This window comes from Caloenas nicobarica, chromosome 2, assembly GCF_036013445.1.
Source record: "Caloenas nicobarica isolate bCalNic1 chromosome 2, bCalNic1.hap1, whole genome shotgun sequence".
NCBI lineage: Eukaryota > Metazoa > Chordata > Aves > Columbiformes > Columbidae > Caloenas > Caloenas nicobarica.
In genome coordinates, this window is record NC_088246.1 from 80333047 (window position 1) to 80354037 (window position 20991).

General features: G+C 38.0%; 1 protein-coding gene across 2 annotated transcripts in view; it reads right to left on the reverse strand.

Annotated features, from left to right (window-relative positions):
- The window catches only part of LOC135986243 (cadherin-9), a 68398-nt gene extending 49047 nt beyond the window's left edge, over positions 1 to 19351 (reverse strand). The window contains exon 1 of one of the 2 annotated variants that reach the window (XM_065630147.1): positions 19118 to 19351. In XM_065630147.1, the coding sequence (XP_065486219.1) occupies positions 19118 to 19345 (228 nt within the window). In that variant the 5' untranslated portion in view covers positions 19346 to 19351. The remainder of the gene's footprint in view (positions 1 to 19117) is intronic. The other variant, XM_065630148.1, reaches the window with a different exon arrangement.
- Positions 19352 to 20991: the final 1640 nt, after the last annotated feature.

The window sequence follows — 20991 nt, forward strand, 5'->3', positions numbered from 1 at the left end:
GTTTTCCGCTTGCCAGTCACAACTTTGCCTTTACTACAAAGTCTTTTCCTTGAGTTTACCTTTCATAACACTGCTTTTTTGATGCCTTAAAGCAAGAGAGTCAAGCCATATATAACTTCGGATTGGAAAACTTTTCCATAAAATTAACATAATGAAGCATTATATTAATAGTTTGACAGCTAGAAAACGTTGAGTTTTTGCTGTAATATATACAGACCTACTGACTTTGGAAACTGTATAGGGAAACAGTAATAGACTGTATATGGCATAAACAACCAACTTAGCAAAGTGTCATTAACAGTCAGATTTAGTATGATTCCTTCAAATATGCTTATGTCTCCTTAAATGTGAAATTGATAAGCATGTATAGTAAGAAATGGGAAGGAACAAGGAAGCGTAAGCTATTCAGGTATGTCCAAAGTGACCCTTTCAGAAACAAGAGGAAAAAAAAGAAATTTTATTTATTTCTAGGATTCCTCAAACAACTTTTAATCACAGTTTCTAGCTGAAGCTTCTGGGCTGAGGAAAGAAACATGCAAAATATAGGAAAACACAAGCTCATGTGTATGTTATTTTACAAAGCCCTGTGCCTATTTGCATCAAATTTCTATTCATATATGGTGATTGTACTATGCTATTCATTCTCAAGCTGTGGCACAGAAAAAAATTGAGTTTTCCTAGTCTATCCAGTATGTATTAAAGTACAAATTGATTTGACCCCAAGAAACTTGACTGTAATTATCACTCAAAACTTACTCCAGGTAAAGAAGGTTATGTATATAGACGTGGGAAAGAAGACAGTAGTTATGAAGGAAGATGGATGAGTATTACCTAAACCAAAATAAACTAATTAATACAAAAATTGCAAGAAATGTACTTGGAATAAGAGCTTGTAACATCTCAGCCAACCCTAAAATCTCACCGAAAATAAGTGCAATGGTATAATGTTAACCAGTGCCTTCACTGTGTGATTTCAGACCTTTGTGAGATTTACAGGAGCTAGTATACAGCACCAACAGTAGCTCAGTCAATATTCTTCTTCATTAGTATTTTAACTAATTAAGAACTCTAAAGATACCCTAATAACTGCAATAATTCTTCAGTGTGGATTGCAGTAGCAGTAACTGCATTGCTTTAATTTTCTATTTATGTGTGTTTAATCAAAAGTTTTATGTATGTGCTAAATGGTAATGTGTTTACCTGACTTGAATTTGTGAAATCAGCACAAACTTCTTAATTAAACAACCAAACTCTCTGTGTGATAGTAACCTAAGTAACTGTATATTAAACAAAGCAAATGACATTTACTTTTCTTATCTTCTGTTTTCCAGCATCTGGTTCTTGTGTTCAGCTGTCTATTATTACAAATTCTTTCGAGAGTGAAAAACACTGCTGACATCAGCTGCAGGTGTTGATTTTGACTTAGTAGATAAGGATAAATCTGATTTTCATTCAAAAGGGGTTCAGCAGAATTCTTCATAGTCTTTCACTTCTGCTGATACAAATACAATACAGGCAAATTCATTCCCTCCGCTTACATCTCCTGATAGCTAGGGGGGAGTCCTGGAAACCAGACCTGTTTTCTCAAATGCCTCCTTCCCTCCTGTGCCCTATATGCTAGGTTGTAGTCAAATCTGGAGAAGTGGTTGCATTCTTACTTCTGCACAAATAATTGGATTTCAGAGCACCTAGAATTTGTTCTTCTCTCTCTGTTCTCCAAATGAACAGCTAGGTTGCAGGTTTTCAGCCTGATGAAAAGTACCAAAGTGGTTTTTTATGGTTTGCCATACTCTGTTATTGGGCTGTTCCATAACATGTTATACAGGTTTACAGGAAGTGACTATAGTCATCAGTTATATCCACAGGTCAGAAATTATCACATCACAACATCAAGTACTTCAATCAGTCCCTGGAACAGGTGGTAAATTCGTCATTATTTTAAAGGCTCCACAATAAGAAAGGTTATATTTCTACTAGATTTTTCTCTCACCAGAAACTTGTGAGTGAAATCTGTCTATATATGTTTCAGACACGCTCAAAATGTACTATAGTTCCAAAAGATGTGCACACAGATAGGCAGGAGGAAAAGCTGTGGCCCTGGAAGCAACCTGAGTTTGTCATGGATGCATCGTCCCTTACGCTTCACAGAATTAATTGATCTAGGCCCAGCTCTAGACTAATAGGCATATAAGAAATATTCTAGTAGGGGAGAGCAATGGCTTTTTAGCCAAGTACTTTATCTCAGTGGCAATAGGAGACACTGTTTTAAGAGAGCATGCAAGTCTGGCAGGGGTGATACTGTCGTGGGAGTCTATTACAGGCCAACAGATCAGGGTGAGGAAGTTGATGAGGCCTTCTACGGGCAGCTGAGAGCGGCCTCACAGTCACAGGCTCTGGTTGTTGTGGGGGAATTTAACTACCCTGATGTTTACTGGAAGGACTACTCAGCCAGCCAGCCTCAGTCTAGGAGGTTCCTCCGGTGCATTGACGATAACTTTCTGATGCAAATGGTGGAGGAACCGACTAGGAGAGGTGCGCTGCTGGATCTCGTCCTCACTAACAAGGAGGGTCTGGTTGAAGCAGTAAAGGTGGAGGGCTGCCTTGGTTGTAGCGACCATGAGATGGTGGAGTTCAGGATCTCATGTGGTGGGAGCAGAATACCGAGCAGAATTGCAACCCTGGGCTTCAGCAGGGCCGACTTTGGCCTGTTCAAACAATTGCTGGGGGAAATCCCGTGGGCAAGGCTGCTTGAAGGTAAAGGGGCCCAAGATAGTTGGTTAACATTCAGGGACTGCTTCCACCAAGGTCAAGATCCGTGCATCCCGACACATAGGAAGTCAAGGAAGGGAGCCAGGAGACCTGCATGGTTAAACAGGGAACTGCTGGGCAAACTCAAGTGGAAAAGGAGAGTTTACAAATCATCGAAGGAGGGGCTGGCCACTTGGGAAGAATATAAGGCTGTTGTTAAAGGATGTAGGGAGGCAACTAGGAAAGCTAAGGCCTCCTTAGAGTTAAATCTGGTGAGAGGGGTCAAGGGCAACAGAAAGAGCTTCTTCAAATACATGGCAGATAAAACTAACACCAGAGGCGATGTAGGCCCACTGATGAATGGGGTGGGTGCCCTGGTGACAGAAGATACAGAGAAGGCAGAATTACTGAATGCCTTCTTTGTCTCCGTCTACTCTGCCGGAGGCTGTCCTGAGGAGCCCCGTACCCCTGAGGCCCCAGAGGAAGGCAGGGCAACGGGGGAGTTTGCCTTGGTTGATGAGGACTGGGTTAGGGACCAGTTAAGCAATCTGGACATCCATAAATCCATGGGTCCAGATGGGATGCACCCGTGGGTGCTGAGGGAGCCGGCTGAAGTCATTGCTGGACCACTCTGCATCATCTTTGCCAAGTCTTGGGAAACAGGAGAGGTGCCTGAGGACTGGAGGAAAGCAAATGTCACTCCAGTCTTCAGAAAGGGCAAGAAGGAGGACCTGGGCAACTATAGACCGGTCAGTGTCACCTCCATCCCTGGGAAAGTGATGGAACACCTTATCCTTGGTGCCATCTTAAGACATATCAAGGATAAGAGGGTCATCAGGGGCAGTCAACATGGCTTCACCGAGGGGAAGTCATGCTTGACCAACCTCATAGCCTTTTATGAAGACATAACAAGGTGGATTGAGGAAGGCAGAGCGGTGGATGTGGTCTACCTTGACTTCAGTAAAGCATTTGACACCGTCTCCCACAGCATCCTCACGGCTAAACTAAGGAAGTGTGGACTGGACAATCGGGTAGTGAGGTGGACTGCAAACCGGCTGAAGGAAAGAAGCCAGAGAGTCGTGGTCAATGGGGCGGAGTCAGGCTGGAGGCCTCTATCTAGTGGAGTGCCTCAAGGGTCAGTACTGGGACCACTATTATTCAATATATTCATCAACGACTTGGATGAGGGAATTGAGTGTACTATCAGCAAGTTTGCTGATGACACCAAACTGGGAGGAGTGGCTGACACGCCAGAAGGCCGTGCTGCCATCCAGCAAGACCTGGACAGGCTGGAGAGTTGGGCAGGGAAAAATTTAATGAAATACAATAAGGGAAAATGCAGAGTCTTCCATCTGGGCAGGAACAACCCCAGGTTCCAGTATAGGTTGGGGAATGACCTATTAGAGAGTAGTGTAGGGGAAAGGGACCTGGGGGTCCTGGTGGACAGCAGGATGACCATGAGCCAGCACTGTGCCCTTAAGGCCAAGAAGGCCAATGGCATCCTGGGGTGTATTAGAAGGGAGGTGGTTAGTAGGTCGAGAGAGGTTCTGCTTCCCCTCTACTCTGCCCTGGTGAGACCTCATCTGGAATATTGTGTCCAGTTCTGGGCCCCTCAGTTCAAGAAGGACAGGGAACTGCTGGAGAGAGTCCAGCACAGGGCAACAAAGCTGATTAAGGGAGTGGAGCATTTCCCTTATGAGGAAAGGCTGAGGGAGCCAGGTCTCTTTAGACGAGGATGGAGCCAGGCTCTTCTCGGTGACAACCAACAGTAAGACAAGGGGTAAAGGGTTCAAGCTGGAACACAAGAGGTTCCGCTTAAATTTGGGAAGAAACTTCTTCTCAGTGAGGGTGACGGAACACTGGAACAGGCTGCCCAGGGAGGTTGTGGATTCTCCTTCTCTGGAGACATTCAAAACCCGCCTGGATGCCTTCCTGTGTAACCTCACCTAAGTGTTCCTGCTCTGGCAGGGGGATTGGACTAGATGATCTTTGAGGTCCCTTCCAATCCTTAACATTCTGTGATTCTGTGATTGTGTGAAGTCTGGCCACTGTAATTTTTTCTTGTTTTACACTCTCCACCCCCAACATCTACAACTGTCAGATTAGAATAGGGATGTTGGAGGCGGGGCGGGGGGGTGGTGGGTGGGGAGGAGGGATTGGTGGTGTGGTTTTGGGTTTTTTTTGTTTTGTTACATGAATCTGATATCCTTGAACTTGTCTAGTTATCCATTATCCTAACTTTGGACAAGTACTGCATTGACTGAAGTTATACTGAACTGAACAATACTATACTACTTCCAGTTGTGGGTCATCCACAATTATCTGAAACATACATCAAAACTGGGAGTATTTTACTATTTTAATCCAAATTTTATGTGTCTATATACATATATGTATGTATACTTGTAGACAAATATCTACAGATCAAGATGGAATGTTTTTCAGAAAGTCATACAGCATAATGCAAGATTCACGGAGTAAGATATCATGCAAAGCAATATGATCAAAGAGCTTTTTTTTAGCCTAAAATATGTAAACAGGCTTCCAGGTTTGCAGCATCAAACAACAACAAAAAAAACAGACTGCAGGCCTGTTGATTCAAAGGAAGCAGTTCCCAAAACTTGCATTTTTCCTAAGCTGTTTAATTGTATGTTTTTTTCCCAGATATACTAAAACCATTTAAAGTTATTTACTATCCTTAAAACATATTTACTTTTACATGAGAGCATTTCAAACCTAAAAAAATGATTATTTTGAGTTCCATGCTTATTGATTCACAACGATCTCTACCATAAAACTTCAAATTGCAATTTTAAAAGATGTTTTTTTCCTAAGATCCTACTTCACAAACTGAGAAGCTAAGTATTTTGTGGGCACTGTACAGACCTCACAAGAAATCTGTTCATCTCTCAGTACTCATTTCAAAATGTAATCGTGAAATGGTGATTCTTGAAGTACCTTAAATCTTTATCTAAAACTAAATTTTCAAATGAAAATGTGGAACATAGATAAAGTCATTGCTTGACTGAAAGTATCTCTAAGGTCCTTTGCTAATGCTTATTTATTGGCAAAGTTAACCAAAAAAAAAAAAAGAAAAAAAAAAAAGAAAAACACAGGCTGAGATTAATTTAAAATATGACACTGTTTCTCTCTTCTGCAGACTGTATTTGACATGTAAGCTATTATACCAGCCAAGGGTACTTCGTGAAAGTGTACTGTAGATTACCCATCTCATGCCTTCCTCAGTCTAAGTGTAATTCTCTTGCCTTGTGCCTGCTCCAAGACACACAGGTGGATAACCAGCTCTTGGTAAAATCTGAGAAGCAGATTATCAAAGGTAATTGTATCAAAACGTAAGGTTTGAAATAAGGACAGGGAATAATAAATACCAAGCCTTGAATCTCTGTCGTTATAATGTAGCTTCCTAAGTAAAGCTATTGTTTGAAGAAGAGTATGCTGAAAGACAGTAATTAGGAAAGAAATATTTACGGTCACTTTTTTTTTTTTTTTTTGCTTTTTCCTATTTGTCACCAATTTTATATTTGTTGACATTTGCATTACCTACTTGTATGGTTCTTTTAAATCTTGTTTCAAAATACCATCTTCGGAAGGTCATCACTGTAATGATGGCAAAGACAATATTGTAGCTGGAATAATTATCAAAACAACTTAGTTATTTTCCTGGCTCAATAGAACCTGACAAGGGTAATGCCATTTGGAGGGTACCTAAGACGAGCTTCACATTCTGCATAAACCACAGGTTGTTTTTACGTGTCCGATTAAGCATAAAGACTGTGGCTTAGAGGAGAGCCTGGATAAGGCTGCCTGGGGTTTCAGATGAAAACTCTGGTGAAATAGAAGTAGTTCCTAGAGAAGTCAAATCATAAGGCCCAAATGAAGGATAAAGCCCTGCAGAGAGTGTTGCTTCATTGAGGGTATGTTTAACTTAACAGCTGAACCTGCAAACTCCTCAGATTAAGTGAGATTATATGGAGACATTAGAAAATGCAGGAATTATTTAAGAGAGATCTTTTAGATTTTTTTTTCTTTGATTCTCAGAGCAAATATTGATGAAAAAGAAGCCCAGCAGGAGGTACATAAAGGATGCATTAAACTGATGTTAGTTTGACAGCATGGATAGTCAAAGTGTTTGCATCTCATTAAAGCAGATAAAAACCTGAATGTATCAATACTAATTTAGTATTAACTTTATGAAAAAAAAAAAGTTTTTTGGGAAACTGGAGTATTCAGTGCTGACTGTCAGCATCTTTTGCTGAAATCCATTTTTTTTTTCTAAAGAGCTATTCTGTACTTTGGAGAAGCACACAGCACATAAAGTAAAAATTATTGTTTTACTAAATATCCTATGACTTCTGGAATAAAGTGTTGAGCATGGTCTTGTTGACCACTTGGAGATAGTTTTTAAGATACAACTTCATATTTTACTAATATTCAAAATGAGGTATCAGAAGTGCTTGTTTTTGAAATTGGTTTTAACTCTTGATGTGTGGTGTCCTTTTGGCCTTGAACTTCTCTTGAAATAGATAAGACTTGCCATTATGCTGAATTGTCCCTGTGTAGTGGCTGTTCTGTTCTGCATCTAACTATTGTTGTCGACTGTCTTTGTGTCCTCAAATCACTGTTTCAGCAATTCTGCTGCAGTTTTCTTCTCAGAATAACAGATATTATGTCATTTCCTGCCTCAGCCTAGGTACTGTCCATTTAACATAAAATACTTTGATCCATTTCTTTGGATGGTACTTACAGAAGTGGAAGTCATTATTAATAATCATAGCATCATCATTAAAAGGTTTTTTTATCCTTTTCTCTTTTATCCTCATCAAGAGGTCAAAAGAAATATTTTCATTTTCCTGAAGAGAAAACAATGTTTATATAAATATATATATATATGTATACACACGTATGTATATACTCTCACAGTTTTTTAGAAGCACAAAAATGTTTTGAACTGTTGGGGTTTTTTGTTGTTTCTTTTTCTTTTACACGCTTTGAAGTTAGACCAGATTTAGACATCTGAAGTTCAAAGACAATTAATTGCAATACCTCTGATAGAATGAAATCAGAATGGGTCATTCCTTTTTCCCTCCATTAAAAGTATTTTTGAAGGACTAAAGTTTTCCTTCTTTGATAGATTCACATTTTGCCCTCCACTTCATGCCGTTCTGCATGTGATTCTAAATCATTCATATGGATTGGTTGGTAATCAGACTGTGACGCTTTCCACTGCACAATTACTAGCCTGTACAGAGATGAATGTATTTTCATGTTCTGTGAAATTTCAAGAGACAGTTAAGAAAAAAAAAAAAAAAAAAAAGATTTATTTTGCTTTCTTACAACAACCCTGGTTCCATTTACTTCAGTGACAATTTATACAGAAATACTTGCTTATATGCATTCTTCTTTACATTTGTTTTATTATCCACACTATTTGTTCATATATAATTATTATAGGTTTAAAATAAAAGATAAATATGCATGGTTATTTCTTTTAATCACTTGTGTTAGGCAAAACATACAATAACTTTTTGCATTTTCTTAGGTCATTGATTTAAAGGTTCTTTAGTCTCAGCATTTTAAATGCAAATGCTATGGTGGTAGAGACACAAGGTAGGAAAATACTTTATTTTATTTTTCATTTGTTAATTCAGTCCTATCAGTCAGCTGCCTGACTCAGTTATATTTGAACATTTAATGCTCTGTTACCTCCTGGTATTTGACAGTGTTTATTCATCACAAATGCTTATTAAAAATAAAAATATGCTTACCTACAATCTCTGTAAGACTGAACTCTTAGAAAAGTACCATTTTTAAAACTTGCATCAGTGGTTACAACATTTTTTAACAGTGTAATGGAGTAGTGTTAATTCTACTTCAGCTACATGGAAGTTGTAAATCAGAACTTTTTAACAAGGACTAGATTTTTTCTCTATATTTAGAAACTAAACCTATTTCAGCTGTTAATGAGAAATATGCAGCAACAGCTGAAAGTTCAAGGGGCAAAAATGGCTACAGGTGGTGACACCAATCACAGATTTTCAGTATATAAATGCATTTTATGAATGCTTGAGTAAAAGCATAACGATTTCTGACTTAATACTTCTATGCTCATCATTTTTATGTATTAGGCAAAGTTAAACTAACCCTTGAAGCAAGACAGGGAGGAATTTATAACTTCTGAAATGTTCATGGAGGTGGGAATGCTTTCTCTTTTTATTACACTTTGCTATGTAAAAATAGAAAAGAGATATTTCAGCAGAGTTTCTTGACAATAGATTAATATAATGACAACAAAGTTAGCTGTGTGTTTGTGTTGCTACGGCAATACATACAGCAAGGATTTGACTGTAGCTATGTTTTTCTGTAACTGATAAGAGATCACAGGTTCCTCTTTTGATTGATACCCAGCATAGTGTTAAACTGATGGATTATGATGGCTAAGCATATTTCTTTGGTTTCCAGAAGACTGAGATGTGTCACGATTTCTGCAATGGACAGGATTTGATTTATCAGACACACACAGGAAGAAAAGACTTGCTGTACTTGACAGTTGCCTGTTGACAGCTCCTCTGTTTGTCTTCAAGATGACTACTCATAAACCTTCCTTCAACAGACAAGATGTTGCACAATACCACCCTCTGGTGCAGTCAAATTGCCCCTTCTAAGTAGTCATATATTGATTTGTTCTGATGGGTTTTGCACTCTTTGCACTCACCAGGCTGGCAGGTACCAGTAAACCGCAACATACTTAAAACACCCTTTTCAGAATCTCTCTCATAATGTAATCACTGTAAGAAATATACATCATGAAAAGTATCTTGCAAAATACATTTTCCTCACCTTCCCACCTTTTCATGCACAATAAATGATTGCCTGATAACAGACAATGATAGGTGTGCATATTGCCACTAGTCTAATCTTCTCTTCCCACAGTCTTATAGCTTCAAGGCTGAAAAATACAGCCCATGAAGTTGTAATAAGCAGCTTGGGCTATTCTATGAATAACAATTACCTATTGTGGCAGGATCCAGGATCTTGAGTCAGCCAGATCTTTGAGGCAGACCTGCTTAGGCCTTTTAGCATAAAGATCTTGTCAAAACCAAGAAGGTTTTAAGGTCAGAAAAGCTATTTTTTATTAAAATGAAAATGGTATTTTAAATGGCAACTAGAAGTTACCACTGGAGACAGAAGAGAACTCCATTGTTCATTCCCACTTTGTCTTTAAATATCTTTTTTTTTTTTTTACTTTGAACCTTTGTTTTTGTTAGCTTGTCAACACCTCAATCTGAGTAAAATCCATAGGGAGGCCTCCACTGGGCATGCCACAGATCCACATTACTGTTGTCCTGACTGCCCCCATGGGTGCTCAGAGCACACTCAGGAGATCCTTGAGGAAGGGGACCTGTGACTAAGTGAAAGTACTGTAGTGAACAATAAACTAGACTCCATATAGTAGCCTTTGCTGCTGTGTTGGGTATTGGGTGAGCATAACTTTTCCACACCTGAGAGGAGGAACATGGAGGGAGAGAGAGAAAAAAAGAAAAGGTACATAGTTGTAAGCTTTCTTTTTTAAAAAACAAACAAACAACAAAAAAAAAAACCCAAACAAGCAACCTTGAAAATTGTTGCATACTGGATGTCCTTCCTTGGGGGAGAAGAGAGAGAGAAGGGATGGGGAAGGGAAAAAGAGAAGGAAAAGGGAAAGGGAAGTGTTAAGAATCAATAGTTTGAGGATTTCCTCATTTCTTATCTCTTCGGTTTTATTCTTGTTTTAGTTTTGTTTTTCACAAGCAGTTTAGCTGATTTGACATTTGGACTTGAAAAACACGCACAGAGTCCTAGAAAACAGAACAGACAGGGAGCTAAAGAGATATTCCATCACATCCTCCTGCTTCCATGTAGGATCAGTGTGGACTTTCTGGTATATGGGTTTTCAGTTTGTCATGAAAACCTGCAGTATCAAGATAATCCTGTCTCTCTGAGTGATCTTTACCTAGTACTTCACTGTATTGCCTATAGATACCATCAAAACTCCTTTTCCTGATGTTTAATGTAAATCAACTTCATGAAAAATATGAACCCAACCTCTTGCTCTGAACATGACAAGAACTTGATATTATTTTTTTAGCAGTCTTTTATGTAGTTGAAGAAACAGAAGCTGTCAGATCTCATGACAGCTGCTCTATCTAAACCAAACAATGCCAACTCACTCTTGTTATTAATGTATTTGAAGCCTCTGATCATTGCAGTTTTCAGAAATTATTCTTTATTTTGTGAAATATGATGTCCAAGTTTGATTGCAAAGCTCTAGTTTAGACCCATCAGTTCAATGTAACATTGAAGATATTTCATATTTAAACTGTTTATCCTTGGATTATGCACAATATGATTAGATCTCTTCACTATTTTTGAAACTTCAATCAAAAATGCATTTAGGTTGTCTGAAATGAACAGCACTCCTTTCTCTGAAAGAAAACAATCCTGTTGTTTTTGGAAGATGCAGCATTTTTCTTTTGTGTTTGTTCATTGTTTGTTTGTTTGTTTGTTTTTCCTTGGACCTTCAGCCTTCTTTTTAAAATAGCAATCAAATTTTATTGAAAATTTTGGGGTTTATTATTTTTTTCACAAAAATAAATTTTATTTCCAGCAGTTTCTCAGTAAAACTTACATTGAAAACCTTCAGAAAATAAGTTATTTTTAAACAAGTAAAGCTATGGATTTTCATTGGTATTTGTAGTTAAGGCATGCATGTATCTGGGGCCAGAATCTCATGGCAGTTTTTTGAACTTTTTTAAAATTATTATTATTATTTTTATTTTGCCTGTTTCTTTTTCACTTTCCTTTTGGGGATATAGCTTTTTTTTTTTTGCCTTAGGATATAGCTGCTTGAAACTAGATCAATGTTTGCTGAAAAAATGTGCTTACTGAAGAATTCAATATAAGTGGAGATAATTGTTATTGATTTATTAATTTTGGAATCAAATAGGTTTTCCTCTTCTTTTTTTTTTTAAATGGTGAGACTTTTTCTTATTTCTTTGATCTTTTCTGTCCTTATGAATTTTTTTCCTTTCTGTTTTGATACATCATTTTTTCTCCAGTATTCACTCAAAGATAAGGAAAAACTCAGCACCTGAGAGACGAAAGTAAAGACAAAGGGAGTAGACCCAGGAGACCCCCAATATTTTTTCTTCTTTTATTTAATCTTAAAGTACTGATTTTATTTTAAGAGCAGAGATTCTAATCAAAATACATTATTAAATCTTCTTCAAAAGCTGTGTTTTAAAAGATAGCTTTGGGTTATAGCACATGCTAGATGGAACATGTTAAGAATGTGATGAAATCTCCCCATTACACTATTAGATGATAATAGGTCTGCAACATATGATTGTTTATGATTCATTCTGTTGTTTTTTTGAAACACACTGGTATGTCAAAAGATGGCAAACACACACACTGTTTTCAGTATCATTTGGGTGCTGTAACAAATGCAACAGTTTTTCAAAGAGACAAGAGGATTGCAAGTGTAGCAAAGCAGAGGACACACTTGAAAACACTGAAAGGATAGTGCACCTATGTTCTCTTGTCCTAAGAACAGATGGCTCTTAAACTGACTCTGTGGAGGGAAAATTACAAATGCTGTAAAGAATTCCTTATGGATTAGAGGCAATATTAAGATAAAATCCAATACATAAAGAAAACGATATTACGTAATTAATAAAAAAATATTTTTGCAGTGAGAACGTTGTTCTTCAGGATTGAGAAACTAAGGTTACTGCAAATTTGGTGCTGCAGTGCTGTCAAAAGCCAGCTCAGTAGGTCACCCATTTGGGTCATAATCTTCTTCCTCCCAAACTCCTCTGTGCAGAGGCTGAGAATGGCCAAGGCCTCAGTAACAAAGTTGAGAGGACAGGGATGAACTGGCATAAGACTAATGGAGTAAAGGCTTCACCGATCCCATTTTCTGATTTCTTTGCTGCTTCCCATACTAAGAGGGATCCTACTCTGAACTTTTATGATGTGCCCAAGGCAGCCAGCAAAGTAACGTGAAATAATATTTCCAGGCATTAGCAAATTTTTGGTCTATATTTGCAAGAATATACGATCCAATTCCATTAAGTAAGAAAAAAAAAGATTGAATAACTAAGTGAAGTTTTGTATTAAATAACAGCAAGTCTGGCGATGTTGGTAATTCAGTGCAACTTCTTGAACTGTTACATGATGTCTTATAAGGTGGACATCTATAGTAGACAACCTCACCTATAGATGTCTGAATATTTGTAAGTGCAGACTACAAGAAATAAATGGCATTTGAATGTATGTTGCAGTCCACCCCCCAAAACCAAAACAAAACACTCCCCCCCCCAAAAAATACCCCCTGAATACTTTTCTTTTCATTTTATACTTTTTAATAAGACACACAGGCAAATGTCATGAATCAAACTCACTGGTTAACTGGAGGTAGAACAGAGATTTTTCTTCAGTTTGCATGCAATTTAGATGATGCTTATGGCATAAAAAGCCTAGCTCATTTATCTTTATGGAACTTATTAAAGAGGTGGTTATTCATGGAGCAGCTAATTTTGAGCAGTGTCAGGTTTTTTTTACTTGATTTTTTGTTATCCCCCTTAATATGAAAAAGAAAGGTTGCGGGTGGTATACAAAAATATTTCATGGTTCGTTGTGTATTGTTTCTAAATTCTGGGTGATGACAGGTTTTTGATTGTACATTTTAAGATTGGTCTAACACATATTACATGGAACTTCAAACATTATCTGCTCATCAAAATTAGCATTCTTTGATTAGCAATGTGCTTATTTGATACAAGGAGAGACTAGATTTCATGTAAAAAAATGAAAATCTCTTGTCTCTTGAAATCATTTAAGTATTTTGTGCAAAGCATAAAGGACTGTGTTTTCCAAAATGGCTAATAATTTTGATTAGGCCTGTTTCTTCCAACCTAGGGGTATTTCATAAGGACTGGAGTTAAAGAGGTGAGATATTTGGCATTTTGCGTAACTGAATTTTGTACTGAGGCAGTTGCACATCCCCCTCTGAGAACTGGAGCCCTCAATGGAACAGTTAATGGCTCTTTTTGTGGAGACCCGGAGTCGGTTCACAGGGTTGTTAGCAGAGGAGGCGCCCAGAGAAGCTGAGAAGTTCTGGAATGCCCACAGCCAGATCTGATCAGACTATAAATGGGGCTCCTGCCGAAGACTCCCTTTGTGTGGTCTTCTCGGAGCAGCAGGTCTGCTGAGCCAGAGCCCCCCACTTAGACTGGAAAGCCATCTAAGGAAACTTCCTGGGATTGGGAGGGCCTCACCTCCTCATTTGGGTGAGTGATAATTTACTGGATATATCCTTGAATAAGTCCTTGCCGCAACAGGCAAGTGTAAGTCCTTGTCGCAACAGGCAAGTGTTTGTTTCTTGTGGGCAAAACGGAGCAGAGGGCTCTGGTTTTCATTCTTGTGAGTGTGTACATGTACGCTGTGAATCCTCGTTATTCTTATTTTGCTGCACCCCAATAATCTCCTCAACTGATACACGAACCTGCATTTTATGTTATCAGAGTGCTAACTAATTGTATAAACCCTGTTTCCAGTCAGTTTATTGGCTGTACTTTTCCAGCCAGTTTGTTTTGGAACATGTTGTCTGCCAAAACTGACTTTGGGGTCCCTCCGTGACAGGTATCATCTAAGTTATTTAGAAACGGAGGCACATAAAATTGCTACTAGCTTTGGAAAATAAAACTAACTATCCCTAAAGGGCCACTGGTTAGAACCTTCTGTCGCTTTTATTAGCTTTTTCTTTAATTCAGGAACATGATTTCCATCAGTATTTTAATACTTCCTAAATTGCATGTTCTTTTTTTTTTTGGTTTGGTTTGGTTTGGGTTTTGGTTTGTGTTTTTTTTTTGTTTGATTACTATCTCTTTGAATTGTTTGTTTAGGAAGTGAGTAAATCTGGCAGCCTTTTTTTCTGATACAATGTCAGTGGTTTAGATTCCATATCTTAGGTTCTACATGGGGCTTAACATTAGTAGCAGCTGAGAAGCTGGACCTATGGATCTTCCGTAGGGAAAGAAAAGGAGATCCCAGAAACCATGGAATGACAGAGTATAATATACAGTCAGGTGTTTCTCAACAACTTCATATTAAAGAAAAAATCCCAGTTGTTTCTTTTCCTTTAAAAAGAAACTTCTCTCATATATTTAACTGAATGTTATATTGTAACCTATTTTTTCTTCTTTTTTTTTGTGAATACTTAGTAAGCAAAATGATTTTTACATTTCCCCTCACTACATCCTCTGAAAATTCCTCACACTGTTGATCTCACTGAGATATTCAACACTCACACTAAACAACAGGCATCTTGAAAGGATATGGTCGTTTTTATGTTTATGTGTACTTTTAATGCATGCACCAGTATATGAGACAGATAGGTCCTCTGGGTTGATAGAAAGAAGGAAAGATGTGTGATGGATATACTGTAGATTGTTTGGATTTACCTTGACTCTCATCACACTCACAAGACAATTGTTCTGCGTATATGCCCTGTTCATGAAGGGTGGTTGGTGATCTAGATCTGCTCTTTACGTAATTTCCTTACTACAGTTGTTCTAGACATCAAGTCTCTTTGTAGCTGTTGAATGCTAACTTCCTTTGCTCATCAAACAGTATTTTCTTTTCCTGCTAAATGCATTACACACATTACTGGTCTCCATTTTATGTCACTTATAATCGCTACCACTGCCTTTGTCTAAAAGCTATCCAACTGTAATTGGGAACATAAGCTCTGTTCTAGTTACTCAGAGTCCATTAACACTGTGTTACCCTCGTTAGCAGTCTGGGAGCCATGCACCAGGTTTGCATGAAGCTAGATGTTTTCCTCTAACTTACAAGTACACCAGACCTCTTTTTTTCATTACTTCTTGTCACAGAGTGAAGCCTACTCACAAGCTTCACTCAGATAAATGAGACTTTGATTGCATTTGCCAGGTCTAACTGCTTAAATTAGTCTGGTATGTATAGGAAAGAAACAAAAACTCAGGGATCACGGAGCAGTTAATGACTTTCTATTCCTGGAAGATATTTGGGAAGGACACCAGAGGGTGAGAGTAGCCCCAGTAACAACTGTTTGGCCTTAGATATTGGGAAAGAGATCATTCTGAGATGACTTAGCTAGTTAGGCCATTGACTGCTGACAAACTAATTTTAAAAAGCACTACTTAATATGATAACGCCTCAGATTTTGGGGAGAAACTCCTCCCTCCAGGGACCTCTGACACCAAGTGGGGTCTGAGCCCAAGGCAGAAGTGCCCTCATAGGGACCAGGCTGCCAGCCAGGACTTGGACAGCAGGTATCCAGTTACCCTGGGTCCCTACTGCTGGTCTAAACTAGGCTGGGGGGCTGAGCAATGGAAGTGCAAGGAATGTGGATGTCACAGAGTAGCTCTCCATCCCATCCACCTATCCTTATTAGTAAACAAATTTATCCCTTTCTGTCATACTGAGTGATCCTACCTCACGGCAAAAACAGAATGCACTCAAAAGAAAATAAAGCATCAACAAAGTAGCATCACTAACAAAACACAAACAATGACCTAACAGAATTAAAATTGTTTGAAAATTGAACTAGGGAAGGAAAACTAATTTTTTAGTATTATGAATATGATCCCTTAAAAGTTTATTTCCTGATAAAGTTTCTTTATTCAGTTTATTTAATTTTAGTGCAACATTTATTATTCTACTCCAGCAACCCATCTGCATGTTCATATCCATATTAAAGAAGTACTGGATAAGAATACTTTCTGTGGACTTGTCCCCATGGGTTGAAATAAAAGTGCTCTCTCTTCACACATACCAGTTTGCTAATTACCATCACTTTGAGCAGGAGAATACTAAACCTGAGATTTAAGCCTTTCTCAGAATAATATTGTTCAAAGAAGTTGTTGCTTTTTTTTTTTTAAGACATTTCTTAGTTGACTTCTTGCTGTAGCAGCTCTCGCTTAGTGCTGTTACATGTACCTAGGATAGTTCAAACTAACTCAAATGGATTTACTTTGGTTTTATACCACTGAGGCCAGAAACATGATCCTTTTGCCCTGTCATAAACCATTCTAAGGTTTATGCAACCATATGGAGCTTATCACTGAAATCCAACTCCACGTCTTTGGAATATGGGGTAATATTTGGGGTTATGTCCATCTATTTAGAGAATCAGTAATGCTAACCCCTCCTTCAGGGCCTCTGTGCAAAATTTTGCAGTGAAATGCAGAAAATCTCAACCTGTTATCTGAGTTGTAAGAAATGAATCCTCTCAGATCCAAATACTGTACAGTCATTTGTTTCCCTTCCTGGACTTAGCATCATGGTAATAAGGTCCAATGGCTTTTAGTTAGTCTGGAAAAAGTGCAGAGTATGTTTCCATCTGTTGCAATATAACATGTAGACATTCCTTGTTTGAAACAGAGATGGTGATGGCAGTCTTGATGCAAGCTTAATTTATTTGAGGTTTAGAATGGCATATATGGTTTTGAGTCCATTCAACTATAGCAGTGGGACTGAAATTAGAATCAGCTCTTAATTTAGTTCACTCTTTATTGAAGATCCCTTTGCTTATTATAAACCTTCCTGTTTTACACACTGGTAAACAGATTTAGAAATAGGATTATTAGCTCTCATCTTATTTCTGGAAACAGCAAGTCAGAATAAATTTCTCTGAAAAGAGAATTCTATGGATGTAGTGCTGGTATGAACGAGATCAGAATCAAGTTCATAGCTACTTCTTTGGATATTTTTTTCTTAATGAAAAGAGATGATTTCCCTATTTTGCAGATGATCATGCCTTCTATGACCAGATATATTAGCAAATGTTCAAAACAATTTTAGGGTCTTTTAATTAAAAATGTCTCAATCCATTTGCTAGTTAGGTACCAGAAAGTGAGTGAGCTATCTGACAATCCAAACTAGTGACAGAATTGTGGATGAATGAGAGAAGATAGAATGGACATATATTAACTTAAGACACGAAGATGAACATTTCCTTAGTTTGTAAGTCACTCTAGGTAGTTGCTGTGTGTATTCTAGGTCTCTACCAAGATTGTTCAGTTATACCAGACCCCAAGGCAGATCTGTGGATGGTGAGACAACACAAAGGGCTAAAAATATTGAAATCCTTGATTTGTGCATTATCAGAAAATGGAGGACTGCAGACAGCTGGAATTCAGAGACAATGCGGTTGGCTATAGCTGATGCAGACATGTCTTAAAGCATGGAAAGTCTCTCAGTTTATTGCTGAAATGGTGAAAATAAATTTTTTTTTTTCCCACGGATACTTCATCCATACTTAAAATAGTGCATAGAAACCAATTTTATTATTCACAGAATAATAGAATCATAGAATGGTTTGGGTTGGAAGGGACCTTAATGATCATCTGGTTCCAAGCCCCTTCAGGGCGGCAGGGATGACTTCCACTAGACCAGGTTGCTCAGAGCTCCATCCAACCTGGCCTTGAACACTTCCAGGGACAGGACATCCACAGCTTCTCTGGGCAGCCTATTCCCGTGCCTCAACACCCTTACAGTGAAGAATTTCTTCCTTCTATATAACTTAATCAATCTACTTTCAGCTTAAAGCTGTTAATCCTTGTCTATCACTACATGTCCTTGTAAAAAGTCACTCTCCAGCTTTCTTGTAGGCCTTCTTTAGGTACTATAAGGCTGCTATAAGGTCTCCCCAGAGCCTTCACTTCTCCTGGCTGAACAATCCCAACTATTTCAGCCTGTCTTCACAGAAGAGGTGTTCCATCCCTCTGATCACTCTGTACTCACTCCAACAGGTCCATGTCCTTCTTATGTTGGGGGCCCCAGGGAGGAATGCAGAACTCCAGGCAGGGTGTCATGACAGTGTAGTAGAGGGGAAGAATCATGTCCCTCAATTTATTAATCACCTCCCTCTATTTATTAATAAAAATAATTCTATATTTCACTTGAGCATCCTGGCAAATGTCACAAGCTAGATGAATGAAGGAATAACTTTTCTATTCCCCTATCTCATATTTCTTTTTAATAGTTGAAAACTGGAAAGGATTCAGTGATAAAACTTGTATGGGCATATGCAATAAGAAATGGGAACATTTTAGGCTGGACAATTTTTCACTGAACTACTTCATTTCTGCCACAACTTTAAACAATCATGGAAGCCTCATATGGTCCATGGCATGCTTTGTTTGACTTAAATGAGAAATTGGGACCATTGCTCTATAAAGAGGAAAACAACTGTGGAGGAGAGAAAAATACTAATAGTGTCAGATGCACCACCTCTAAAGAATCCTTGAAACACAAGGCTTACCTTGCCCACATACTGAGTATCTGGACCTGTGTACTCCTCCAGCAAGAAAAATTGATTCCACATCCAACCACGCTTGGTGCGGTGCAGTGTTTTTCCACCATTCTCCGACAATCCTGTTATCCTTTCACTGTGTGAGTGCTTGTTAGTCCTTTTTTGGGATGGCATCATATGAATCACATGAAACACACAGCTCCATAGCAAAACTGTCAAGGAGTAAGTCCTCATCATTTACAGAGATGCTGCTAGCCTCCACTCCTGTAATAATTCGCCAGAACAAATTTCTCAAATGTTATATTCCTCTTGTAAGAAGGACCTAGGGGATGTAGAAAAGTATTTGAGTCAGTTCCAATAATTTTGTGTCCCTAATGCCATGGGCTTAGGGAAACAGGAATACCAGTAGCCTGGTGATCACAATAACCCATGGAAATTACATATAACCATAAAAATGAAGACCAGTTGTATGTTTGAACATTTTCTTGACACAATTACATGCAAGAATTTCTCAGAGAGTTTCATGTCTCCTTCATCTTCTATTTCACTCTCTCACACTGTGTATAGACATTATTTAAAACACAATCTGAGAAAAATGCTTCATGTGAAAACTTTAGCTACCAGCAGCATCCCGAAACAAACAGCCCAAATAGTAAGAAACCTTCCAACTTAATCTCTCCCAGCTCAGCCTGATGCTGTTGTCTCTTATTATCTGTCCATAACTGTCTGCAAATCTGAATTTTCTTTTACTTCATGATTAATAAAACCCTTTCTTCCCCTTTGCTAGCCCCAAATTATCTGGAGGATCTGCTTCTGTTTCTGCACAAAGGAACTCATAAGATGAAATTTAAACTATTATTGATGTCTTCAACAGATTCTTTATTCAAGAAAGAAAAAGTACTTGTTAGGTACGTTTCAGTTCATAGGAATCCTGCTTGGGTTAACAAAATTCTGCATTTGGAGTGTATTTTATTTTTCCCCCTTCTGAATGAAGAGAATTTTCATGGTGTAGAATCTTATTGTTATTATGTTTCTGAAACTGGCACTGATGTTTTGCATAGAAGTTTATAAACAACACTTAATCAAAACCTTTTTTTCTTTAATCCATGCTCTTTTTTTTTTGGCAGCACAACTGATGTGCCTGATGTCCCAGTCTTTTCCATGGCCTCAGTTTCCTGTCAAGCCTGCTTTTGCTTTAGGACATCGTTAGCTGAGTTGTCACTGTATATTACAGAAACTATAGGAAAACAATTCAGCAGGAAAATTATTGTTTACTTTGGGAATCCTAGTCCCTGAACCCTGATACTACCATGAAGCCATAACATCAAGAAATTTTAGAATACTGAAATTTTGAAATAATAATAATAAAAAGTATACCTATCCTCCTCCCACAATCCAACATTACCAGCACGTACTTGCACTTTGTTTTGGTTTGGGGTTTTTTTAGAGGAGGGAAAACAAGTCCTTTTTTTTTTTGTATAAAAATACATAAGTTTTTGGAAATAAGATTTTTTTTTGGTGAAAATTATTTGTCAGTTGAGAACCAAACTCTTTAACTGAAAACATTCAGTGAATTGTATTCTAATGACCTTCAATGATTAAATTGATAGAATTGTGTCCTTGTGTGAAGTTTTCCTTAAAATGAGGATATTCTGTATGGTCCCAGGATTTCAACTAGCAATTCTGAAGGAAGATCAAAGTCTTAGAATTTTAGCAACTTCAAACAGAGTTTTAGCTGAGCAAGAAGAGAATGCTTCGAATATTTATCACTTTCTAACATAGTGTTCAAAAGGAAAAAGTAAACAATTTAATAGGTGTCAAATTTATGCACAAGATCATGGATATAATGCAGGAAAACTCTTATTTTCTTTTGTTTCTTTACT